Genomic DNA, 24,858 nt, shown 5'->3' on the forward strand with positions numbered 1-24,858 from the left:
TATTGATCATCATAACTGGTCTACTCTGGCCTCCAATCGGGAGGTCTGGAGACACACCATCTATAACACTGCTGATGCCTTTGAGAAAGCACACAGGATCACCCTTGAGGAGAAAAGGCAACGCAGAAAGAATCGTGTCTTGCTGAATATACCACCTAAGGAGTCTTTCTGCTGTGCCTTTTGCAACCGGACTTGTCTGTCTCGTATTGGCCTTTTTAGCCACCAATGCACTTGCAACAAACGTGGGTAGAGCCCTTCCCAAATCTTCATTCACGAAGCCCAGCCATGACTGACTGACTGACGTGTTGCATAACCCTTTATTCAAATATAGTAATGATGATAAAACAGAAGAAACTGTCTCCCGAGATGCCTACTGAATAATGATTTTCATCAAAAAGTGTTTTCCTCTTTAAGTTTTAGGTTGTGGAAAAATAATATCTCATGTGGTCAAGGTATTTGTATAAAAATTCTAACAGTGTAGATTGGTGACTTGTCTTGATTCAAAGCTCCTTTTAAATACCGTGAGTTTCCCTTTAGAAGCTGACAACACTCTTCATAAATCTACATCCTTATTCCCAGGAGTAATGCTTTTCTACTCACTCAGTATTACAAAGTTACTTTCTGGAATTACTTCTAAAAAGTAAAGTTTATAAAAAAAGTCCAACCTTTTTTCACTCCAGTTTTTAGAACTTGACGTCAAATCTTGTACACATGATTGCTCAGTTACTGATCTGCCCGTCTCTGCTCAACCTGTGTTTTCTGCCTTTGTATTATATCCTACCATATTGTACTTCTATGAATACTTTATCAGTTTCATCCAAAGTTAATGGAGTTGTGAAAATCTCAAAGCTACAATGTCACTTTATTGAAAAGTAGTGGTAGAATAGCAAAGAGACAACACCAACCAAACAGATGAAAAGAGCTCTTTCCCCAGGTGAGGGAAAGGCAGGTTGAACTCATTTGTGAAACCTTGTTTGGAGAAAAGCATGAAGTTCTGGAGGAAATAAAACTTGGTTATTTTATTCCCTTTCTCCAAATCTATTATTTTATTTGCTTGTGGTTTTCTTAGTCATATGTTCAAACACCTAGTGCAGCACATTTACAGGAATGCTTTTTAATATTCAGGATTCATTTCCAGTATACTTTAAATCCTGTGATCACCCCATGAACTTTCAAAGGCTGTTTATAATTTAAGGAAGTTTCAGATTCAATCCTATCTGTATAAATATGTAATAAAAGCAGGCTTTCCTCTGGGTGTCTGGTAAACATACCTCGTCTTTTCAACATTTAGGGTCATAAAATCCTTATGGGTGTGCTAGATAGCTGTCTAAAGGGAGCTCATATAAGAGAAAGTGTAACCCATCTAGTTGCCTTGGATGTTTCTTGCCTATAGCAGGAAGAATAAAGAGGTTTTGATGGGATTCTGTTGCCTAATACAGTAGGACTCCCACCAGAGAAAGTCCCAAGTAGTTCTAGGGTGTAAATAGATATGTCAGTCGTAGTTAAGCACAATACCCTTATCTTTTGTGTCTGAAGAATCAAGTTACTGCAAGCTAATGATGTCAGAGTGGCTAGATAACTGTTTTCTCACTTTGCGAAGCCTCATCTGTTGGTAATATTTCTATTACAAAATTTTCAAGTGAGAATCTACCAAAAGGTTAATTGCTGCTAATATAGGATAGGCAATAAATTCTTAAATAGAACTGTTGTCACTAGAAAATTCTAGAAATGTTGCTGAAGGATGACTTGAATGACTGCTTTTCACACTAGCCAAACCAAAATGTACAAAAAATGGGTTCTACCAGTGTAGGGATTAAAAAAAAAAAAACCTATATAATATTATATATGTTCAGATAACAGCCAATATTGGCATATGATAATAAATTTATTAGCTCATGGATCAGAATATTTTGTCACTATTCTAAGAAGGAGTCATGGTGTGCAGATTCTGTCATATTTCACCAAATTAGCGTGCTTGCTCAAATGATTTTCAACTTATTATGGAAATTCCTTTGTTGCAGAGACTGATGTATATTCCTTAGTTTATTTTTCGTTTTTAATTTAAAATTTTTTTTATTAGCTACTTGCATGTAGAAAAGGTCTTCTACTTGTTTGGTTACATTGCTGTAAGAAAAATTTAAAAAATTTTCGTGTTTCCTTGCTGTTTTCATGAAAACTATACTACATGTGATGCTTGCAAGGAGACTTCCTGAAGATACAGAACATTCTTCCATGTAAATTTATTGTGTATTTATCTGTATTGGACAGTACAGGAAAGGTGTCTTAGGGGACTGGAAAGGCAAAGGATCACAGAGAAAATTATTCCATTAAAGGAAATGCAGTCTTTCAGGATCAACTCTTTATCTATCTAATTTGTCTTTTTCTAATTCCATCAACACTCACTGAAAAAATGCCCACCATGAAAACAAGGCCCTAAACTTTTCCCATCCCTATAGCAATTCACAGGCTAAGACCACTGTTTTATGATCCGTTCTGCTGACCTTTCTGCCACATCAAGGAGTCTTGTCTTGTTTTACAGAGAAGTGATGGCAAAAACTGCAGGAGATATCCCTCACTTAGTTTAATTCATGCTACCTGGGAACCCTCCCTTCCAATTCCATTTCGATTGAACAGCATAAGTCCTGCATGAGTGCAGATTACGTATACTCTGTTTGATGCAGTTGTTTAAAATTTTATACCCTCATACAGAAATAAGCTGTGAAGTACATGTGGGAAAGTTTTACCTTTCCCAGAGCTAAAACAGTACCTTGGGGGGGAAAAACATGTTCTCACAGAATCATTCTTGAATGTCAGAGAGAAAAACAAAAAATATTTCACTGAAAAGTTTTTTTGACTATGCTTTTACTATTACTCTAATGTAAAATGACTAGCTTCAAATCTTTGTTGCCATTCATTATTTTGTGAAATGCTTGCATATATTGCTTTGTATGTGGTTAAAATTAAAACCAATTTTTGTTTACTGTGTATTTCACCTACAGGAGTTAATCATTATTCTGAAAAAGTATTTTTACATCTCTAGAAAAAAACCCTGTAACTTGCATACTCGAGTTGGAAGTTATTAAATGGAACTTTTTTTAGCAAATGGCCTACAACAAAAAATTTTTTTATATGTATTTTTTCTTCTCATGTGATTGAAACTGTATTATTGTTGTAGCAATTTTATGATAAACAACATATATATGGAAACTTGTTTTCTTTTCTATAAAGAAAATAAATCCTTCATGATGATACATTTTTAACCCTGTGTTATGCATCCATTCTGAGTTGAAATACCAAAATTTACTTCCTTAGGATGGTACATTGTTTCTGTTCTTTTTCCTGTTTGCTTTTATATAAAGGAAGTGGCCTACTTTTTTCAAATGTATTGAATGGATGCAAGTCAATTCAGCACTATTGTTCTGGTTACACTTCATTATTTCTAAGATACTGGGAAAGTTTCCCTCCATTTTTATATTATTTTATTATCTTAAAAATTAACTGAATTATTAGAATTACTTAAAACATGTTAATATTCTGAGACATGAAATTAGGAAGCCCTATTATGCTGTAAAAACCTGTGATAGTATAAGTTGCTCTCTTTCATAAATAAATAAATGACCGATATTACTGGAGGCTTTAAGCTTCAAGAAAAAAAATGGAAGAAGTCTTTCATCCTGGTTTTTAGAGGGCATCAGCAGCTTGCTTTTATGAAAAAGTAACAGCTAAATGCACTGCAAATAATTTGCAGTAATCCAGTTCAGTGATTCATGTGTCTGCTTTAATGGGTCATAATTCAGGATAAAGTAACTGAGTGCAGTCAGAGTGCAGACACTGCTTATGCCAGGGACAGTATCTCTTCATAAAACACACCTCAGCAGAAGCAGTTTGCCAGCCCCCTAATACCCTCTGATGTTTTGATGTCCTGCATATTTTTCCGATTAAGTTTTGAGTGCCATGTTTTTAGTTGTATTTCCACATTCATTATCCTCACGTAGACCCTTCAGCGGGTTTGCCATATATGATTATTTTTTTAATGATGCCTTTCTTTCCACTTCAGCAGTTTAATAATCTAGCACATGGCTGCTTCTCAGTACTCAGCATTCACCTCCCCAATACAGAAGAGGACATGTGCTTTGGCTGCAGAATTCCATTTGCAGCTTTAGAAATGCATATTCCCTATGGAGCAACATTTGTTTGACATAACCATTCATTTTTATTACCTCTTTAAATATGTTTATCCAGAGTTATCAATAATCATAAATAACTTGGATTCTGTTCTTGTCCTGTTTTTTTCCACAGACAAAATTGCTTACCCAGTATGTATTAAATCTCGGCAAGTATGATCAAAGCTACGACATCAGAGACCGTACAAGATTTATTAGGCAGCTTATTGTTCCGAATGAGAAGAGTGGAGCTTTAAGCAAATACGCCAAAAAAATATTTCTGGCGCAGAAACCTGCCCCATTGCTTGAATCTCCTTTTAAAGGTATAACTGCCAAAACCATTTGGTAAATGTTCACTGTGTAAAGGAATGTAGCAGCTTATTCTGTGTCAAATACTCTCACAAATTGTGTCACTTAGCAAATAGAAAAGATTAATATGCAAGGATACTCAGTCTACTTACTTGCTTTTCAGCAAGCAGGATTTGCATGATGCAAACACAGTGCATTTTTTTTGATGATAAACCCTGACAAACTGATGAATTTTTATTCATGTGGATTTTAAATTTGATTTAAATAACAGAAGGTGTGTCTTTTGAGGAACACTATTCTTCAGTTTAGGAGAACAACTCTAGTATTTTATCTGGACTTCATTAGAAGGTTGTTAATGTGAGTGTTGCAAATGTTTTATGAATCTGAAATAAACTGAATCTCAGTAGATTAGGTTTTTATTATTTTTCTCCAAAATCGTAATTTTTCCTGTGCATTTTTCCTGTCTTTTTACAAGTAAGATCTATTGTCTGTCTTCTCAAATTAAAAGGTTATCAGGTTATCTGAACTAAAAATAGTCTGTTACTGTGACAATTTACAATTTTTGTTTTTATGCGTACTTAGGTGTAGTTTTGAAGCTCTAAAAGGAGCTCCATTTTGAAGAAAAACTATTAAAATTCTGGATGTGTTTGTGCCAAGACATGTATATGGATTGTTTAACTGTGCTGTCATTCTTAATATTCACAGTAAAGTAATTTTTAGAGAAGCTACATTTCAGAGCAACACCTCTAAACACACTGACTGATTAGCTTTTTTATTGACCATTATGGGGGAGATTATTGTAATCTATGGACTGAAATCAGTTTTTTGACCTATGAAGAGCTTCCTAGTTTATATTTATTCCATGACATTTGAGGTAATACAATGGCAATTACCTTTAGCCCTGATTAAGATTGCTCTTTGTGGTATAGCTCACAGTGTTTGTGTATTTCTCCCCTCCCCTCCCCCCTCATTTTTTTAATAGATCGGGATCATTTCCAGCTTGGCACCTTGTCTCACACACTGAACAGCCAAGCCATTGGCTACCTGGAACTGTCTGACTGGCCAGAGGTGGCGCCTGACACTTCTGTCCGAAATGTCGACGTGGTCGAGTCGGTATGTCAGCATCATTAAAAGTAACTTTGCTGAAGGCACTTATCAATATAGAGTATTAGCCCAAAATACAAGTATTTAAATACTATTTGTGTACTGTACTGAAAACCATTGATTCATGGGAACATCTGTGCTGGTTTTTTGTATCTTAGAAATGGAACATTTGGAAGCTTGCATAGTGCTTGCTCTTTTCAGTGAGAGAAGTGGATCAACTGCAGGCCACTTCTGCTTCATTTGTGGATTAAAAGGGCTTTTTTCACCTCCATCTCACTTCTGATTTTGTATTTTTTATATTCTATATACTCAGCTGCAGTATGTTAATCGAGTGTAGGTGGACTACCAAACTAGGAGATAAGTGGAAGTTAATTTGTGTACAGATCCAAGGCTAAACAAAAAAAAAGGTAATACAAACAAAAGGCAGTAGCAAGGGGTTACATTATATATGTTTTGAAGTGTAAAGTTTGGATGAGACCAAGGTTTACATTTAGGATAACCTGGAGAGAATTAAGAAAGTTTATAATAGGAAAATGCTGTCTATTAGTGCACTAGTCATGTGTTGACATATAGGGCTGGTCCTCTACAGTTCTTTGTGACTGTGTTGTAAACTCTGAGGCAAAGTTATGTTTACCAGAGCTGTGATTTATATGTCAGTTATCAGAGTCCTAGTAAAATGCCGGTGAAGGTTGTTGAACAGTAACAAAAATGTAAATGTACTGGTATATGCTGTGCTGATGGTGCTCCTGGATACGCAGAAAAGCACACAGTCCTTGTAATGAGCCAAATTCTGTAGTATATTGTGGATGATTAATTTGCATAGATGATGTTAGGCATAGAATGGGTAGATAAAATTCTAAAAGATAAGTGTGACTTGCAAAAGCCAATGGACAGCAGTGTGGTAGAACAACCGTTTCTCCTTAGTACTGTGATACTACATGTCTACCTTCTTATATAGATTTCAGAAAAGACGTATTTGTGTACAAACTTCTGAAAGTTTTTATGGGAAGAATCTGAAGGTAATCAGCTCAAACAGAGGATTATAAATTGTAGGGTTGGCATGAAAGAATGTCTGAAGGTGCCTTTGTCCATAAAACTAAAAAGCATTGCAGGAAATTGATCAAATGGAGTAATCCATCTACAACATAGTAGAAAACATCTACCTCCAGCTATTTAAACCTCAAAACAAACAGGAAAGTCCTTCAGCCATGGGATTTTTTTTTATAAGTATTTTCTTTGGAGGGTATTTCATTGTCATTAACTTTGTTGTGGTTCTAATACTGCATCTGCCTATACAATGTGTGTGAGGGAAACTGAGTTAAGCTGCAATGCATAATTAAATTTTCATTTATATCCAAAAGAATATTGGCTTTTTAAGTGTCAGCTGATTTTGTTGTTCAACAGGAAACCAGTGTGTCTCTAGAGCTGTAGACCCTTGCAGGTAATAGTTAGAGCTATTCAGAAGTTAGTCTTATTCCAGATCAGAGCAGTCACTGAGGCAGACCTGTGTCACTCTGTTAATATAGTTGTCGACCATTTTGGTTTTTTTCCTGTCCTGAGTTATTCCTTTGTTTCTCTAGTAGTATAGAGGTATATGGAAAGAAAAAAAGTCTGGGCAAAGTATTGCCACGCTTTGGCATTCTCTTAGTTGTAAGAATTACTTGTATTTGGGGAATTGCAGTGGAAGTGAAATATAATTGCTCTATGGCTACCTACGGAGTCCCCGTTCTGTTTTCCACTTAAAACTTGGGATGATAAAGATGGTGACTAGCCCTATTTACCCGTAATTCTAGTCATCGTCAACTGGATCTAGAGATAAAAGTCTCAGACTTCATGTTCTTTTGACATAGAAATTAATTTATTGTTACTGATGCTTTTAATCTGCCTTAGTAAATCTTTTTCTAGACTCTCTAATAGACATATCTCACCTTTTGTAGGTATGTACAAAACTTCTAGTTCTCCTAATTGTGGAAAATAAGAGAAGTTTAATAATTTCTCTTCACTTGCTTAGATGATTTATTTAGAAACTGCTCAATACTACTACTGTGAGTGTTATGCTGTGATATGTGTATATATTTGTATTACTGGTTGCAAAAGGAAATGTAAATTGAAATTTATTTACAGGCAAAGGAATGGACTGGAATTCTAGGTAAGCCAAAGAAGGAGAAACCTACTGAAAAGTTCTACTCTGAATCAGAAGAGGAAGAAGATGAGTCTACCAGTACGAGTTCATCAGGTAAGTGTTTGGATCTCCACTGCCTGGAGAACTGTATCTTCAGAACTGGCTGCTACATTAAAAAAAAATGGAAAAAATGCGAAAAAAAGCCAGAGCTATGTGTAAAGTCAGGAAATGAGGGGAAAAATTTTACATTCACTGCATGAGTTGGCCTTTGCTTTGTTTCCTAGTTAAAAAAGCTAGCATGCTATTTTCATCCTACTTTGAGTCAAGTGTAAGTAGTAAGAGTCTGTAACTCCAGTTAAAACTGAAGGCACCTAGCTCTTTGCAGATGTACTTGTCTTTAATGTTTTTGGGAATCTGTTGGTGGTGAAGTCCTGTTTTGATAGCATGTGCTGCTGTGTTGCTAAATGACCAGACTTCTTTAATTGTATAGTCTTTTTGTGGGATTTATTCAGCAAACTGTTTCAGTATTTCTCTCAAATTCTACATAACATTTTCTGTTTATTGTAATGGGGATGATGATGAAGAGTATAACAGTTGCCTATGAATTTCAGTTAGCAAAGGTTCTTTTAACCCTTAACTTTTAGCCCACTTATTGCTAGATTGGCAGTTCCGCAAGGCAGATATTTCAGAAGATGTTAATATACTTCAGATTTAGTGAAGATTGTAATTCTCCCAGGTCCAGACCTTAGACATAGAAAATGTTTAACATTAGAGACATAAAAGAATTATCGGCATCTAGTTGAATGGAAGAGGAGCACCTTAAAATCTGAATATGGAGCTGCTTCCTTCCAGTTCTTAAGGAAATATGTAGAAGCGTTTAAGAACTATATCACTGAAATTAATGATTTCTGAAGCAATAAAAGTATATATTCACTTCAGATATTTGAATATTTGGTAACTGTATGATTAATTAGAGGATGAATAGTTTGTTTAAAACAGTGATTCAATCATAGTCACTATGGGTATTCAAGAACAGATTATCTAATTAACCAGTTGTTTGAAAAGATTTTACAGCTAAGTGAATGTATAGATTAGAAAATTTGAGGTCACCTCCAGCTCCTAATGGGGTTATGTAACTTTGAAGAATCCACGTGCAATTAATTTATTATTAGACTTTTTAATTTGATAAAGTATATAATACTGTAGGCTGAAGAGGGCAGATTTTTAACAAAATTTTGCGAATGTAAGGGGAAAGTGATTTTCTTGCCTGTTTTTGACACAGGGTAAATAATGATAAAGCTTACAATTGGATTTTAAAATACTAAACCATTGTTTAATTTAAAACAAACTTGGATACCTAAAATACTATTTATTTAAGATATTGAGACTGAAATTTTAAGGGTTGTTTGTATTTCAGGGAGTGAGTCTGACAGTGAAAGCGAGAAGGAAGATAAAGAGGAAGACAGTACTGATGAGACTAGTGGGAGTTCCTCTCCCAGTGAAGAATCAACTGACAGTGATTCAGACAGCAAAGAAAGTACAGCAAAGAAAACATCTAGAGCTGCCGATGAAAGGTAGGTATACATTTGTATGGGTTTTATTTTTGTGATACTAGCTGTTAAAGCACTCTTCATGTAAGCAGTCTGCCAAGCCTTTAATTATGTTTTTTTGGGGGTGTTTAGGCCAAGGAGTGATGTCAGTGTATGTGAGTAATAGTCAGTGTATGAACTGGGTTCATATTTTTGTTAATCAGACTACTCTTATGTTTGGAATTAATTTCTGACTTCAGTAGAATCTTGGGTGGCTTTTTGAAAATTGAGGTAACCTTGGGAGGCTGAATCAGTGATCAAACAGTTGCGTGAAACACTTAATTACCTTTCGCAGCAGTTTTGCTGAGAGCTAAAATTAAGTCCTTCAACACTTTGCCATTATATAACTAAGACAATTGATTTTTCTAAATAATGTTATATTAAAAAGATTATGATCCAAATATTAGAGGCAAGGGCTGTGAAGGGAAACGGTCATAAGATATTTAAGTGTTAGTGCTTTTTAAGATTGCCTATTATCAACAGCATTATCATGTATTAAAGTATCATTAAAATTTTGAGTAATTGGGGCTAATACCTTGGATTGTATGAATCTGTTTCTTCCACTGCTGTCAGCAAGTGGCCTCTGCAGACACGATCGCCCTTTACTCTGTAGTCTGCTGCCAGCTCACTTGATGAGTTTGCAGCTCAGCTCAGTCGTGGCTGACAGCACTGATTGGGGCGCAGTACACACTCTGCTCCTTTTATTACAGACAGTAATTAAAGCAGCTCGCCTTGCCACTTCCATAACAAACACAGCATAATGCCCTAATTATGACTTTATTAATTTAAGTCAGGATTTAATGATTTTAAAAGTGATTTATATTGTTTTTCCTGTTCAGAACAAATGAAATCTGTAGGTTAAATTAATACAGGCTTTTCATCATCGCAAAGTTAAAAAGCTAGTTACCAGTAAATTCTTTTCATTAGAATAACATCTGAAATTTTAAACAGTAAGATAAACAATGATTACCCATCAAAACTGGTTGATGTGCAGTAAAGTAACATTTTTAATCTTCAAATCTAGTTTTAAAGCTAAGCTAAAGATAAATTGTTGAAAAATAACTTCATTTATTTAATGAGTTCAGAACAACTTATTTGTTGATGCAACTACAACTGTTCTATGGCAGTGAAAGAAATGTAGATAATTTTGTCAGTACCAGTCATGAAGAAACTTTGAACAGTATATGCTAGTGAGTTTTTGTTTAGTTCATTGACCTCAAACAAGTTTTTAAATGTTGTCATATAGAAACATAATTTTTTGATAGTACCAGTTTTTTACTGTGATTTTAACAATCAGATTTGCTCCATTAGACTGTTTTTGTGAAGTGTACCATTGTTCCATTTTTAGCTTTGCAAGCTTAAAATTTGTTGCTTTCAGAAAAGAATGCTTTTGACTAAAATATCGAGAGTTGATTTCAACTTCAGTTAAATGTGTAGGCACTATTAGCATGGTCTAAATGTTTATCTTGATTTTCAGTAATTTTGATTAAATTTGATTTAGGCAATTCAGTCCTGGGAAGTTCTTGGGAGGAGGAAGACTTTTTATTTTGCTTTCTGTTGTGTTACATTTTTCAGTTCTCCTTCTTTGCATTTTTTTCTTATAAAAACATTGCAATCTCAAACAGTAATGCAGCATAGTACATTATTTTGTACTGCTCCTAAAGCTAAGCAAAAATGTATAACAATTTAATTTGAGTCCAGAGGGATTCTTAATAATTGAGTGGTCTGGATTTGTTTAATTACTGTTGACCTTGTTACCCTTCAAGCACTTCAGTAACCAATTTATTGTCTTGGGAAGGAAGCTTAAACAGGTAGTGTATGAAACACCTGATTTGAAAGTATAAAATGTTTGCTTGCAAATCCAAGAACAGAGGAGGTTTCTTTGTATGCAATATTAGTTTTTCTGCTCCATGATAACTATTAGAAAACAATTTTAATTTTCTGTGGTATTTCTAGGTAGTAACTCCCCCTGAGACAAAAGGGTAATCTACCAGTTGGTAGTCAGAGTATGATTAGACGTGAAAAAGCCAGATAATATTCAGTAGCTGTTAGCACAGAGCAACATAACTCAACATGGCCAGGGTGAATGGAACTTTACTGTGTGAAGAATAGTCTTCAAAGTCCTTTATCTGTAAGGTATTCAATGTGACCAAGGGTATCAGAAGATAACAGCTCTTGGTATAAACTCTTTAGTGAGTTGAAATATTTGTAGACACTGTAGGTGTTATTTGTATATGGTATGGTTTGATTTAGAAGAATTAACAAAGGAATGAACTAAATGTATTGATTTTCTTTTAAACAATATTAATTTACAAAAACTTAACACATCATTCTGTTAATCATAGGTGGAATAGTATGAAAGCGTCTTTTTATACATATTTCTGCACTTCTTTCTGCAGTGTTGCAAGCTGGATGCATGCAAATTGTTAATATTTAATGTGTTCACATTTTGTTTGGCTGTTTTACTGGTTCAGATTATATGTGATGTTATGTAGCGTGATAGAACAATTTTGAGTACCCTTAAAAAAGTGACTGCTTCATTCACAGCTGAGTTTTTTATCATGAAGAAATACTGACTTAAAACTCATTTAATAAAACTTTGAAATGTTGATGTAGGATATTGCCTAAAAAGATTTCTTTTGTGATTTTACATGTCTCTTAACATTTTTTTAAATATATAGTGATTCAGAAGATATTAAAAAGAAGGCAGAGGGAATCTCCAAGAAGAGAAGCACATCCAGTTCCTCTGATACAGAGTCCTCTTCATCAGAAGAAAGTTCTTCAGGCTCCAAATCAGAATCAGACTCTAAAAGTGACTCTGAGTCTGGAAAACCTAGAAGTGCTACCTCTAGTAAGGTTAGGAAGGTAAAATATATTTTTTAAAAACCTCTATGAAATATTAAAACATTAACTGTCTATACATGTTTCTTTCTCTGGGAATGGAGATAGGTAGTCATTTTATGCATATCAAAACCCCCCAGAAATCATGAAAAAAAATTTTCGACTTTTCATAAAAAGACCAATCCCAAGGTAGTTTTATAGTTAAATCCAGTAAGAGTATTTTTATAATAAAAAACATATTTCTGTTTAAATTCCATTATATTTTTACTCCAGATAGATGAAGAAGAAAATAGAATCTAATTATTTTTATAGACAGAATGTAATATTTTTTCTGATAGTCTATTATTCTTATGTAATAGAATTTAATTATTTTTAATCTATTTTTAGGTTACTATTAAGCTGGTGAAAGCTTAGTACATAGGTGTTGATGACTGTTTTATTAAAATGGAATCTTACAGTATAATTACTGCTGGACCTGGATCTGATAGAAAAGAAAACCGAGAAACAAGTGTCAGTACATTGTCTGTTAAGAGTTTGAGGACATTCTAGTAGAAACACTAGCTTTGTTTTAAAATTTCCTGTGAAAATTGAGAATAGTGCAGTTAGTGAATCTATAATGGAGGTGTATACATAGGTTAGTAGAATTAATATTCTTAATGAGAAATTAACTTTTTATTGCTGTCTGTGTTTGGTAGCTTTCAAAGAGTTCTGCTACTTCAAATTCTATTAGCTTTCTTAAAACATGCATGAAGTAGCAAACTTTCAAATACGTCTTTTTTTTAACTGGACTTGGAAATATGTGAGGATGCAAAAATGCACCACAGAGCCATTTATGTGTCAGTTAAGTTTTAATTGCTTACTTTAGTGAAGCAAAAGAGCTTAACAGTTCATTAGAATCAAGCTGGCATTATAGAGCTAAAGCTAATAGCAGTGAATTGGTTTCTGTTTCCCTACCTACTTTTCATTTAAAAAATAAATTAATGAGGAACTTTATGCTAAACCCTTTATGGTAGAAGAGTAAAAGAGTTTCTGAAACCTGTTTTTCTGGTATGAAATATTTCTTGTGCATTTCTTTCTGTATTTTTGTAAAAAATTTGAAGGGTAGAATTGTAGCTCAGAAGTTTCTGTTTTAGTACTGATGTGTGGTATTGAAAATCAAGTGAAATGCTGATGCATTTTAAGTTAAACCAAGACATTTCAGTCAGAACTGCTGTATTAGATTGCTGAATAGTCAAAATAGACATTGTTGCATTTGATGCAGTTGTAGAAGCTGGTGGACAGGTGTGTTTTGAACATTTAAGAGAGAAGGCCGTAACTTTATAAAGCTGTTTCAGTGTACATTTCCTTTAGTTGAGAAGCTAAGGCTCTCTGTGTCTCTAAATCTTGAGCTTAGGTTGCACATGGTCTTTGTTTTGTAACTTTATGGGTCTGTCTAGGAGCTCTAAGTTGTAACCTTAGCTTTTCCCTTCTTCAACCAAGTAGAAAAATGATGAACTGGGGCTGTAGCATTTGAGAAATGGAGGTGTGTTTTCATGGTTTGATCATTGTTTCCTGCCCAAATACCACACTGGGTAACACATCTATGCTGAAGTTTCTTCTAGTAGAGAAGCTAGACTGCATCTTGTCAAAAAATGGTAGCATAAAATATATAACCTAAATCCTCTTAGAATAAACTGCTTTGATGCTAAACGGGACATGAATTAGTTATAACAGTTTGTAGCTTCTCATATCAGCACAGTAGTTTTTCACCAAAAAGTGATACTGTGATGTGCTTAGTTCTGAACAGCCACTGCCAAAACCACATTCAAACAGTAGTATCTGCTCTTTGCTGCATTTGTTCGTTTTTCTCAGGATATCAACACTATGAACATAATTTCCTTCACTAGTTTCCTTTACTAGAACCTTCACTGGTTCTTTTAGGGTATGTGAGGACTACTAGCATAAAGAAGCGTTATATATTTTAAAACAGCAGTCGAGAATACGTGAAGTCAAATATACTGAATATGAGAACTGGAACGTCGAAGAAGCTTGAGATTGAATTGTTGAAGTCAATGGAAAGTTGTCAAGGCCTTGGATTTTAAGAGAAAAGAACTTTGCAGTAGTTCTGAAGTCTTACTTGATTAAGAAGCACCTAAAAAGAAATGTGTTGGGAACAAAAATTTTTGAACAGTTGACAGACAATTTGGTCAGAGTAGAGTCAAAGGGTAGAGCTGAAAAATTGCAGAGCTTTTAAACATCACAAAAGCATAATAAAACAAACAGCAGTGGGTTTATATGCAGGGCAGCAAAAAAAGAAGCAAGGAGGTTATGGAAAAGAAGTAGTGTAGAGCACAGCATGCAAAAACTAAATGTTTATGTTCCTTAAATCCTTTTTCACTAAAAAATTAGCACATTTATTATAAGAGCAACAAGTTATGACTGATGGGCTGTAAACAGCAAATGGTCATGTGTGAAGAGGCAGGGGGGTAGTTAATTTAATGCCCTTAAATAGAGAGGACTGTTTCAGTCTAGGATAATAATCTCTGGAACCATGAAGTTAGTTTCTATTTAAACCATGTTTGATGCCTGCATTTATACTTGAGGTGTTTCTGGTACTTGTTTATTGTTAGATGAATAGTTGGATGGGGGGGTTGGGGATAAGAATCACAGGTATTTTTTATTAAAGGTGATTGTTATGCTAAATAGCTTAATAGATTATTTTTTTTTTGAGAAAAACCTGTTTTGAGAGAAACCTGTAGGGGTAGGTGGAACTAGCTGATGATAACCCTTTCCAAGCTGAAAAGAAAAAACAATTGTTAACAAAACTTATAGAACATTATAGCTAAAGTATTGTGTATAGAGCCTTTGTGTCAAAGTACATTTTACAGGAGCCTCTTGTATTTATTTTTCTACTTCCCTTCCTGACTTATTTTTCAGACCACCTGGGAAGCAGATGGTTTCTGCTAGGCTCTCAGAAATGCATGTTTTATCCTGATAGATTTTAATTGGAAAAGACATTGTTTATATTATTCTGCTACAAGGTATTCTTAAATGTGGTCTATCTGTTTGGGGAAACGATTCATTAGGATTTCCTTTTCAGTAAAACTGAAAAAAATTTCCTGAAATACATATTGATAAGACGAGTGGTTAGTAGGCTCTATTTTTATAGTTTCTCAGTTTGCCACACATTATGAACTATGTTACATTGGTGATGTTTTGGGTGATGTTTACCATTCCATATGTTTTGTTGGGTACCATTGCCATGTTCAGCAGAATTTTCTTAATAAAAAGGGTTTGAGTACACTCACATGGAAGCCTAATTTCTGCATACATCTATGCATCTACTACAATTAAAATAGGCTACAAAAACTTTGGACTACTTTTCTGAATATATTATTAATGTTTTAATATTTTTTCTCTTGAAGAATTGTTTTGAAAAAAACGTTGTGTTCACTGTAATTGAGCTGCAGTGAATAGAAAAGTCAGTCTCTTTTCCTGCAGTCTTTTATATAATTTTGAAATATGGATAGTTTGAGGTGTTCAGATACATATTATACTGTAAGCATAAATACTGCAGAGCTAAAATGCAGATTTGATGATGATGCATGTACAAATAGGTGTCTCTACAGTAGGATTTTAAAATCAGCTACTGTTGACCTCCTAATACAAGTATAATACAGTCACTCAGCTGTTAAAAACCTGATCCACTATTTAAAAAATATACAAAAACAAATTGTCTATCTTTCTGCCTGATCTCTTTTCAAGTGCTAACACAATGGAAACAGTGGGTGATCTGTCAATGCATTTGGATTGTCAGTGATGGTTTTGTATAAATATTGGGAGGATAAGAAATAAAATTCACACAGCAGAATATGATTTCATCTGCCTTTTCTCTGCAGCTCCATGGCTCATGCTGCGGTGTGAAATTCTCATTTTACACACTTTGCAGGTGGAGCACATGAATTATGCATTGAGCAAGAGAAATCTCCTGCTTCAAGTCCTATATGCATTTACCAGGTTCTATCTCTATTACCAAGATGAATTGCAAATGGAGAAATGTTTGATGGAATATACCTTAACTTCTTTGTTTAGTATTCTGCTTTTTCCATAGTAGGATTTCTTGGTAGGAAACTGTTTGGGTTATATTGTAGACTTAGTTTTAAGAAAAAAAGATGAAAAATTATGTTACAGAGAAGTGTCAGACACGTCAGGACATTTTTATTGTCCTGATTTCAAATGCAAAGCTTTTTTTATTCAATAGAAATATCTGCAGTCATTGGCTATTTATTATTCCTAGATAACCAATCAATTTTCTTTTCTTGGAGAAATCAAATTAAAAAATAATCATGTTTGTATTAGGCAGGACTCACGTAAATAGATTTCTTTGGTGTTTTGTACAGAATTGCACACAATTAATGTATATACCCATATATAGAAATACATATAAATATGAAAATATTTGTGTGTTTATGTGTATATAGAGCATGCACACACATATAAGTAGCTGAGTGCTTTCTTAAGCTTGACACACTTGACTGAATTAGAAAATAAGACATGATCATACTTTAGCATTAGCGTTTACTTGATTTAATTAGTTTCTGATTTTGCATTTTCCAGACGGTAGAGTAAGGTTTGGTTTTGGTTTTGGTTTGTTTTCTATTTAGTGGTGTTATTTGTTTGCTTGTTTTTATAGTATAAATAAATTCTTCTCATAAAGTGTGCAGTGGAAGTTTTTCTTACCATACATTACGTTGATACAAGGATTTTTCACTTGTACCTTATCTTAGGACCATTTTACTTTGTTTTGAAGAAATAAATTCTCTTGAAGGATTTCTCCCTCATTTTTAAAGATGTATTATGTAATAGAGTCAAAATAGTATCAGTGCAAAAACAGATTTTATCTTACGAAAGTACATAACAAGCTTTGTGATATGTACTCAGTAACAACTCTAGAATGGCAAAATAAATAACAGAAAAAACAAACTGAAGCATACTGTTCATGTTATTTGTGACAGAATGCCTTAGTTGTCTCCAGTAAACAGATTAACAGCGAAAGGGTTCCTTGGCTCTGACTCCTAATGTTTTAAAAAGTTGTACTGAAACATATGAAATTCTCGTCCTTGTGCACCTCTCATGTGGGTGAGCCACTGCTTATGGACTTTAATTGGCTGCATAGTGAAAGGGAATGAAGAAATTCCATCTCTGCTGAAATAATTGGCAAATACAGAACTGTAGCTAAAAATAACATTTGAACCTTTGTCATAGTTGAAGGTAGAACTGTATCTTATGGATAAGTGGGGACAGGGAGTGAAAGAGTTCAGAAATTGAGGATTTTTTTAAAATATATTTGCGTTTTTCTAAAGTAGGTTCTACTTTAGTCTGTTTTGACTTTTGAACAGTTTCTACTTTAGGAAAAAAGTTGATACATAGTTTATAGTAAAAGTGCTGCAGGTGAGAAGTAACCCCAAGATTCAGGGCTAAATATTCACCAAATGGGGCTATAAAATGGGTTGGAATCCATTAGAAGGATTGTTATAAAATTGTTTCTCTGACATTTTATAAACCTGAGTAATTATTAAGTGTACTATTTATCCTTATTTCACAGATTTAAAACAAGAATAGCCAAAAGAAGCTTCATGACTTGCTAATAAACAGACTTTAAGAGAAAAGTCTGGTAGTTGTGAGCAGAAATTCAAGAAAGTAGGTTCTGCAGCAAAGTCCCTCAGTAATTCTGGACAGATACAAAAGACATGGGATAACATTAGCACCATAGCCATGGCTTTATAGGAAGAACATGATCAGCAATGTCATCATGACTGAGGTCAAGCCTGGTAGTCATTAACATCTATGGCTTCAAACAGTGATGTTAGCTAGTTCCTTTAATGTTCTTTGGAAGGAACCATGGAATTTCTCCTCAAAATTGGAAAAAAAAAATATACTTGTCATTATTGTTAGTTTGCAACTGACCATGAGGCTGAGAGACTAGAAGAAAGGGATTGCACCTTGAGAAAAGAGGTGTCATTTTATTCTATGGTGATAGCTGAAGAAAGTGATTCTACCTCCTGAGTTTCTGAGAGGACTCTAAACTCTTGTAGAAGTTTATATCATGAGTACCTGAAATGCTGAAGAAATGGAGACCCATATGGTCATAAGGAGTTTTGCTGATTTATTTAGACCTGTTAATTTATTAGAAATGGTAAAATATTTGTACATATGTGCATTTGCCTGTCACATACTGTTGAGGAGGAAACTGGTAAACTAAGAAGTTCACGTAAGTGTGACTCTTAAAGACTACATTTAAATTACTCGCAGTACCTTGGGTAGTGAGCAATGTCTTAAGATCTAAAGGCAGTTGACACGTTTTCTAAAAGAATGGCGAAGCCTTCTGTTTGGTGAGTCAGAGAGAGCAAAGGCAGAAGGAATTCTTCAGCTGACCCAAATGAAGGATGCTTAAGTGTGGGTAGGAACAGCATGATGACAAAACTGTTGTGGCTACATCGAAAGATCAGTCTTTTATACTAAACCGCCCTCTTGGCAGCCTATACTGAGCTGTGACACACTAAATTCTTTCCTGAATCACCACTGTCTTGACATGCTCTGGAGGTATGGCCAACACTCACTCTTATTAGATTTGTTTAGAAGTCTTTATTTAGGTGTATTGAAACAAATTTTGTTGAAATAGTCTGTTTGCCAAGTTACTGAGATAACTCTATTACTTCTCTACTCTAAAGAGTACCGCCAATTCTTACTACACTACTTGGCAGTTCTTATTTTTAGAACTCATCTTAAAGCTTAAAATTGGAATTTCTTTTGTGACAAAAATCAACTTAGTGTTATTTGTCTAGCAATTAAGTAAAATCCCAGTAGATAACTGGACAGGATTCCATGCTCCTAGATAAGTGCAAATAACACCTGTTTCTTGTTGAATGGATTTTGACCTGTTCTTCATATGGAAACAGAAATGTTAGTACCCAGATTTTTTTGTCTTAAAAAAATGCTGCTGTCTCTGTTAGTGGTCTCAACAGATGTATCTGATCTGTCACCTAAAGTTTTCTTTGCAGCAACAATGATTAATACTAAACAAATACACTGTCTTCAGATATTCAATTGTGGAATTTAGATTCTGTTTAACTGTGTAAAGAAATCTTTCTCGCTAGGTGAATTCTCTGGGTGCCAAGCCCTGAAAATGAATATATTTTGCTTTATGAAAGCAGTAAAAAAAAGCACATTTTGCTTTATAAAAGTGTTAAAGATTTGTTTTTGCTGATATGATGAAAGATGAAATATTTATATATTTTGACAGAAAGAAGAAAAAACAGTACAAGACAGAAAAACTCCAAATAAACAAGACGTGTTTCTCTTAGATTTAGATGACTGTAAGTATCTTGATTAAAGCCTCATTTTTCCCATGGCATAAATTCAATTCCATTAATTCAATGAATTTTAAGTGTCTGAAACATTGATTCTATTCATTTATTGTACCAGTTTCCTGAGAAAAAAAAAATAAATGCTTAGACTTGCAAGTTATTTTTAAGCACAATTATTACAATATGAGATTTTGTTTGGTTTTTGTAACTGATAAATTGTTTCAAACTTTAGAATGTATTGGTATGTAAAACATTTACTTTGAGAATTTTTATGTGTTTAGACTTGCCTTCTGTCAAAGTGGGCTTATTTTCTCATCCACTAATGGATGTTACTTGTATAACACTGTGCAATCTATGAACCAATCACATTTTTGAAGAACAGTGTGAAATTGTACTCTTGGAAAGGTAAGGCAGAGCTGGCACTGTTCTTTGACTATGCTTTTAGTACCCTTCTTCAAGTTTACTTCTATAGGTGCAGTACCTTAGAATAGCATTAACATGTACTTTGCACTTAACTTGTAAATGAAAAAGTACATATAAAAGTATGTATCAAACTGAAGGATGAAATAGGGGGGAAATGGGAAAGAAGGGGAAAATATTTTTAATATAAATTGTATGTGTGGTCTATACTTATATTAGTTGTATTTTCACTGTTTATGTTGAGTATTAGGGCTATATGTCTGAAAAAATAATATAATCTTCGATTAAGGAACATATATACAAGGATATAATAAAAAGTTATAATAATTAAATCAAGATGTAAAGTGGTTTTTTTGCTTAATGAAGAAATATAATATTCTTTCTCAGTATTTACATTTTTTTTTCAATTTAAATATCAATTGCCCTTTTCCTTCTAGTCTGTCCTGTGACAACTCCTGTGACAGTTCCTACAGCAGCTGTTTTATCCCCGAGTTTAACAGCAGACTTAGAGGGATTAAGTCTGTCAAGTTCATCTGTCATTGATGTAAGTAACCTTTATAAGATGGGGTGGGTGGGTGTTAATTTAAGCTTTTCACATATTTTGAGAACATCATTAAAGTGTTTTTTTTAAGTTCTTTCATCTCTAAAGGTTTTATATGAAATTCTGGTATACATGGAAATCTGGCAGCATTTTTCAATCTGTAATTATGTTTGAAATGTGGAGAAAAGTATGAATGTTGCATGTCTAAGAAGGATGCTTCCAAGGATTTTTAACATTCTCTTTCAAGCTTTTACTTTGCCTTAGGGAAACTTTAATTCTCAAATTAACTATCCAAACTATGCAAATCTTTCAAATTATCGAATTGCTACACTATCAAAAATAAGCTACAAGAACATTGCATACTTGGTAATACTCAGCCTGTTTACCAGACATGCCTCCAATTATGACATTTTGCTACTTGGAAGTAATTTTTCATGAGTATATGATGCGTAGCCCCTGGGTGCAAATAAAAAGGGTATAGATTTACAATCAGTGGTGTATCAGCATGTGTCATGATTCATTCTGTTAGTGCTTTGTAGCAATTTCCATTAGGGAATCTCAAAACTATAGGTATAATTAAGGTTAGCAAACTCATGGAGGTAGAGAGAGCATTCTTTGTGGAAAAGGATAGTAGTTTGTTCTTTTTTGGTTGGCTTTTTTTAGTCATTTTTGTATGTCCAATTTAAATTTGCAGTTTAATAAGAAATTGCAGTGGTATGAAATAGGATATGTTTCCTTATGCAAGTGGATGGAGGTCACCAGAAAAAAACACCAGAGTCACAGATATTTTTCAGCTTGACCTTGTTTCTAATGAGGCTGGTATGTAGAACCTACACTGCAACTCTAAAAATTGCTGGTAAACTGCTTCGTGTTGATCTTGGGAGCAATAGTTTGCAACATCAAATACTTGTTATGTAAAGGAGTTACATGAATGATTTGACTCAAGGAATAGATGATGTTAGCTATGATTGAGTTTCATGTTTGCAGGCTTCAAAATTTGGTGTTGAAAAGGTAGGCTTTCTGATAATTTGTTGGATATTAGCCTTATCTAAGAAAACTGAGATGTAATGTAAATTTCCAGTAACAATCCATGAACATGCAGTCACTTCCCATGATGCGTGGTGGTTGATGTGCCACACACTCTGAAGATTCATAAATTCTCTTCCATGTTATTTTGCAGTGCAGCATACGGTGTTAGGTGGTAAGTCTGTGTTTGACTGCAGCTGTGATGTTACTTCTGTGATTGCCACCCCATGGCTGGCTCCTTGCCGTCCCTTATGGCTTCGGCAACTCAAAACACATGCAGTCATATGTTTTCCTGGCTCTGGATTAGCTTAAGAATGATTCTGGTGTCTTTGCTTTACTTCAGAATTATCACCTTTGAGGATAAGTTAAAGATAGCAATCAGTAATGTCAGAGGCTTGAGAAATCTCCCTGCTTGCCAGTGTCCTTTCATCATCTACAGTACATGAACACATATTCTGTTTCCATATTAATTCTTGTTTTCCTCATGATTGCTACTGTTCATTTGCTAAATTACCTCTCCCTATTCTTCAGGTTGCTACAAAGAACAAGAGGTTAGAAAGACCTAGAAGGTTAGGCTAAAGAATAGTTGTTCCCTATGAAAACATTGAATGTGCAAAATGCCTCTTCCTTGTTACTGCTGAGTTCTTGGTAACCAGCAAAGAAGCTGGAACATTCTCGCTGCTCTGGAAACAACACAAATTATGTAAGAACTAATTCTTGCAGCCTTGATGGTGATTACATATTTTGGTCTGTATTCTGTTGTTCAGATCTAAGCCATTGCCATTGATAATTGCAGATGTACATGAGGTTCTTCTCTGGGCTTTCTGCACCAGGGACCAACAGAAATTAAACACATGTTAAAAATCATTCTTTCAGGTGATATCCATATATTGTAAAAAGTCTTACATGTGTGCAAGTAGTTAAATGGCTATTGTCCTATGTTGTTTAGTACCATGGGCTAATTTTCTAAAAATGAAAACATAAAACCAGCTTTATGTGGGAATGTCTCTCTTAAAACAGTATTTTGGATTTAATCTGTGATGACTAATTCTAAAAATACCTTAGTAAACTTCTTCTTCCTTCAGTGCGAGAGAAGATGAATATAACTGTAGGGCACATGCCAAACTAACAGTGAGAAATTAATTTATTACTAGGCAATGGAGAGCATGGAGTAAAAATAGATAAGTACAGTATATGACCCTAATATCAAAGAAATGTAGCAACCACTTATCTTGGAATATGTCAAGCAGTCTATTATTCAAATCATTCAGCACTGTAATTGGATACATCTTTTAGAAAACTTACAATTTCAAATTCATAGCTGTTGAACGTTATAGAAAGCATAAATACAAGAATGATTTTACAGTAATGGTAAAACCTACAAAACCAAAATATCCTTGAATAGAAACTACAGTGCACAACCTAATACTTTGTCCTGTGGCTCATTTGGTTTTATCGTTTAGGTTTACATATAGCACATTTCCCCCTCATATAAATGCACACGTGCATATTATAGTTTGCTCCAGGAAAAACAAAATTCTCTTATAATTCATGGATAACTTTCTTCCAACTGGATGCAAAGCATAGTAAATCCATATGCATGCTTTTGTGGTTCATCTTCAGGTTCAACTGAACCAGGTAACTGAGGTCACCAGAGGCTTCTGTGTGGCTTTTCAAGGTGTACATGCAAGTGAAGTCAAAACTAAGTGCTTGGGGAAACTGCAATTGGCATCAGTTGAGTTTCAGATGGATAATTTGCAGGCTTGAAAGATATGTGAAGATGCAGTGCAAATAAAAGACAGGAGGCAAGAGAAAGCTGCAAGCTGTCAGTGTGAAGCAGTTATTGGAAAACACTGGAAGTGGGTGTTGTCCCCTAAAGGGAGGCTATGAAGTAGGAAAGGAAAAAATTGAAAGCAAAACTCATGACTGACATAAGGACAGGGAGGGTTATAATCTGCTGCAGAAAATAATATTTTGAGCAGAAATGGTGAGAGGAGAGAGAGGAGAGCTGTGGTAATGCAGAGAAGCTGAAGAGGGGAGTGATCATCTGTTCCTACCTGTCACACAGCTGATGAAGAAAAAAAAGCTAAACCACCTGTTCTTTTCTCATTAGGATTTTAGATGGTAAAAATGTACAAGGAACTGCTCTCCTAAATGTGGAGAGCCCTGAGTATGCTGCATAGCATAATTAACTGATAAAAATGACCCATACTTTTATAAACAAAATTAGTGAAAAGGAAATACTGCTTTGGTAGCAGGAAATCTTTTGTGATTCAGAAGTGTTTAGTGCAAGGAAGAATTGACAGCTGGATATGAACTCTGGTGGTAGCAGCAGTTGGATCGGGAAAAAAGTGTGTGAATGTATGGGTTGAGTTGAGTAGGATTTGAGGGGAGAAGATTGTTTCCCTGCCCCAAATAGGATAACTTAGGGAAAAGGTCAAGAGTGACTAAGAGAAGCTCATGAAAAAAACATGTAGCAAATAAGGGGAAAACTCTTGTTGTAGTGTGGAGGTACTTATAGAAATATTTGATGCAACAATTTGGAGTTGCTATTAATTATTGTGCTTTTGGAGTTAAGGTGTAATTGTAGGTGGTATCACTTTATTTACTAAGGTTTCATTTAGTATGTCCAGTGTTTCTTCATGATAGTAGTTATTACCATAGTAATATGTTTTTATTGTTTTACTACTCAACTTTCCAGAGAAACTGTTTAGGAAGGGCGAAGTAAATCATCTTGTTTTCTGTTTTGTGTCTTCTAAAGAACTTTTGACTGAGATCCACTTTGAGAACTTCTTTAGACTGGTGATGCGTAAAGCAGAAATAATAGCTTTTGTCAAAAGTCAAGGTCAAGCTGCAGACCTGTCAAACCAGGTGATAAATACATTTAATTTTAAATTGAGTACACTTACAGAATTCCTTGAGAAATAGTAAACATGAACTCCCTCAATATTTAAGTAGAGATATTTTCAGACTCGGAGAACACCTTTAATGGTATTTTAATTTCTAAGTTGTTGACATAGTCTTTACAGGGGAAGACTTTCTTGGTGTTTAGATGGCTTTGTCGATTCAGACTGTTTCTAATTCCACTGTAACAAGTCTTAAGACTGAATCTGAAGTCTATGCTTCTGTTTGAAGCATCTCTGCTTAGAAGTGCAAGGAACACTAGAATAGCAATAATGGATTATATTATGACTTTAGTCTAGTCTGTAGTTTGCAGGAAGGATTAGCATGAGGTCTTTAATTTTCAAAATTAAAGGTCAAGAATTTTCAAAATCCTACAGTAGAGAAATAAATAGTAATTCTTCTAAATAGTTATTGGCATGCACTCAACTTCATGAGTCTTATTTTTTCAGAGCTTTACTAGCAGCAGTTATTTTTTAACTATATACCTTTGTCA

The 24,858-nt window shown here is 34.4% G+C and overlaps 1 protein-coding gene across 4 annotated transcripts in view; it reads left to right on the plus strand.

Moving 5' to 3' along the window:
* AP3B1 (adaptor related protein complex 3 subunit beta 1) overlaps positions 1–24,858 on the plus strand; it is a 151,516-nt gene that overhangs the window by 75,130 nt on the left and 51,528 nt on the right. For 3 of the 4 annotated variants that reach the window (XM_027634754.1, XM_027634752.1, XM_027634755.1), the window contains exons 16-22: positions 4,300–4,486; positions 5,455–5,585; positions 7,701–7,812; positions 9,116–9,272; positions 11,969–12,152; positions 19,411–19,483; positions 20,332–20,438. In XM_027634754.1, coding sequence (XP_027490555.1) covers positions 4,300–4,486; positions 5,455–5,585; positions 7,701–7,812; positions 9,116–9,272; positions 11,969–12,152; positions 19,411–19,483; positions 20,332–20,438 — 951 coding nt within the window. The remainder of the gene's footprint in view (positions 1–4,299; positions 4,487–5,454; positions 5,586–7,700; positions 7,813–9,115; positions 9,273–11,968; positions 12,153–19,410; positions 19,484–20,331; positions 20,439–24,858) is intronic. The other variant, XM_027634753.1, reaches the window with a different exon arrangement.

This window comes from Corapipo altera, unplaced genomic scaffold, assembly GCF_003945725.1.
Source record: "Corapipo altera isolate COAL_440 unplaced genomic scaffold, ASM394572v1 61411, whole genome shotgun sequence".
Lineage (NCBI taxonomy): Eukaryota > Metazoa > Chordata > Aves > Passeriformes > Pipridae > Corapipo > Corapipo altera.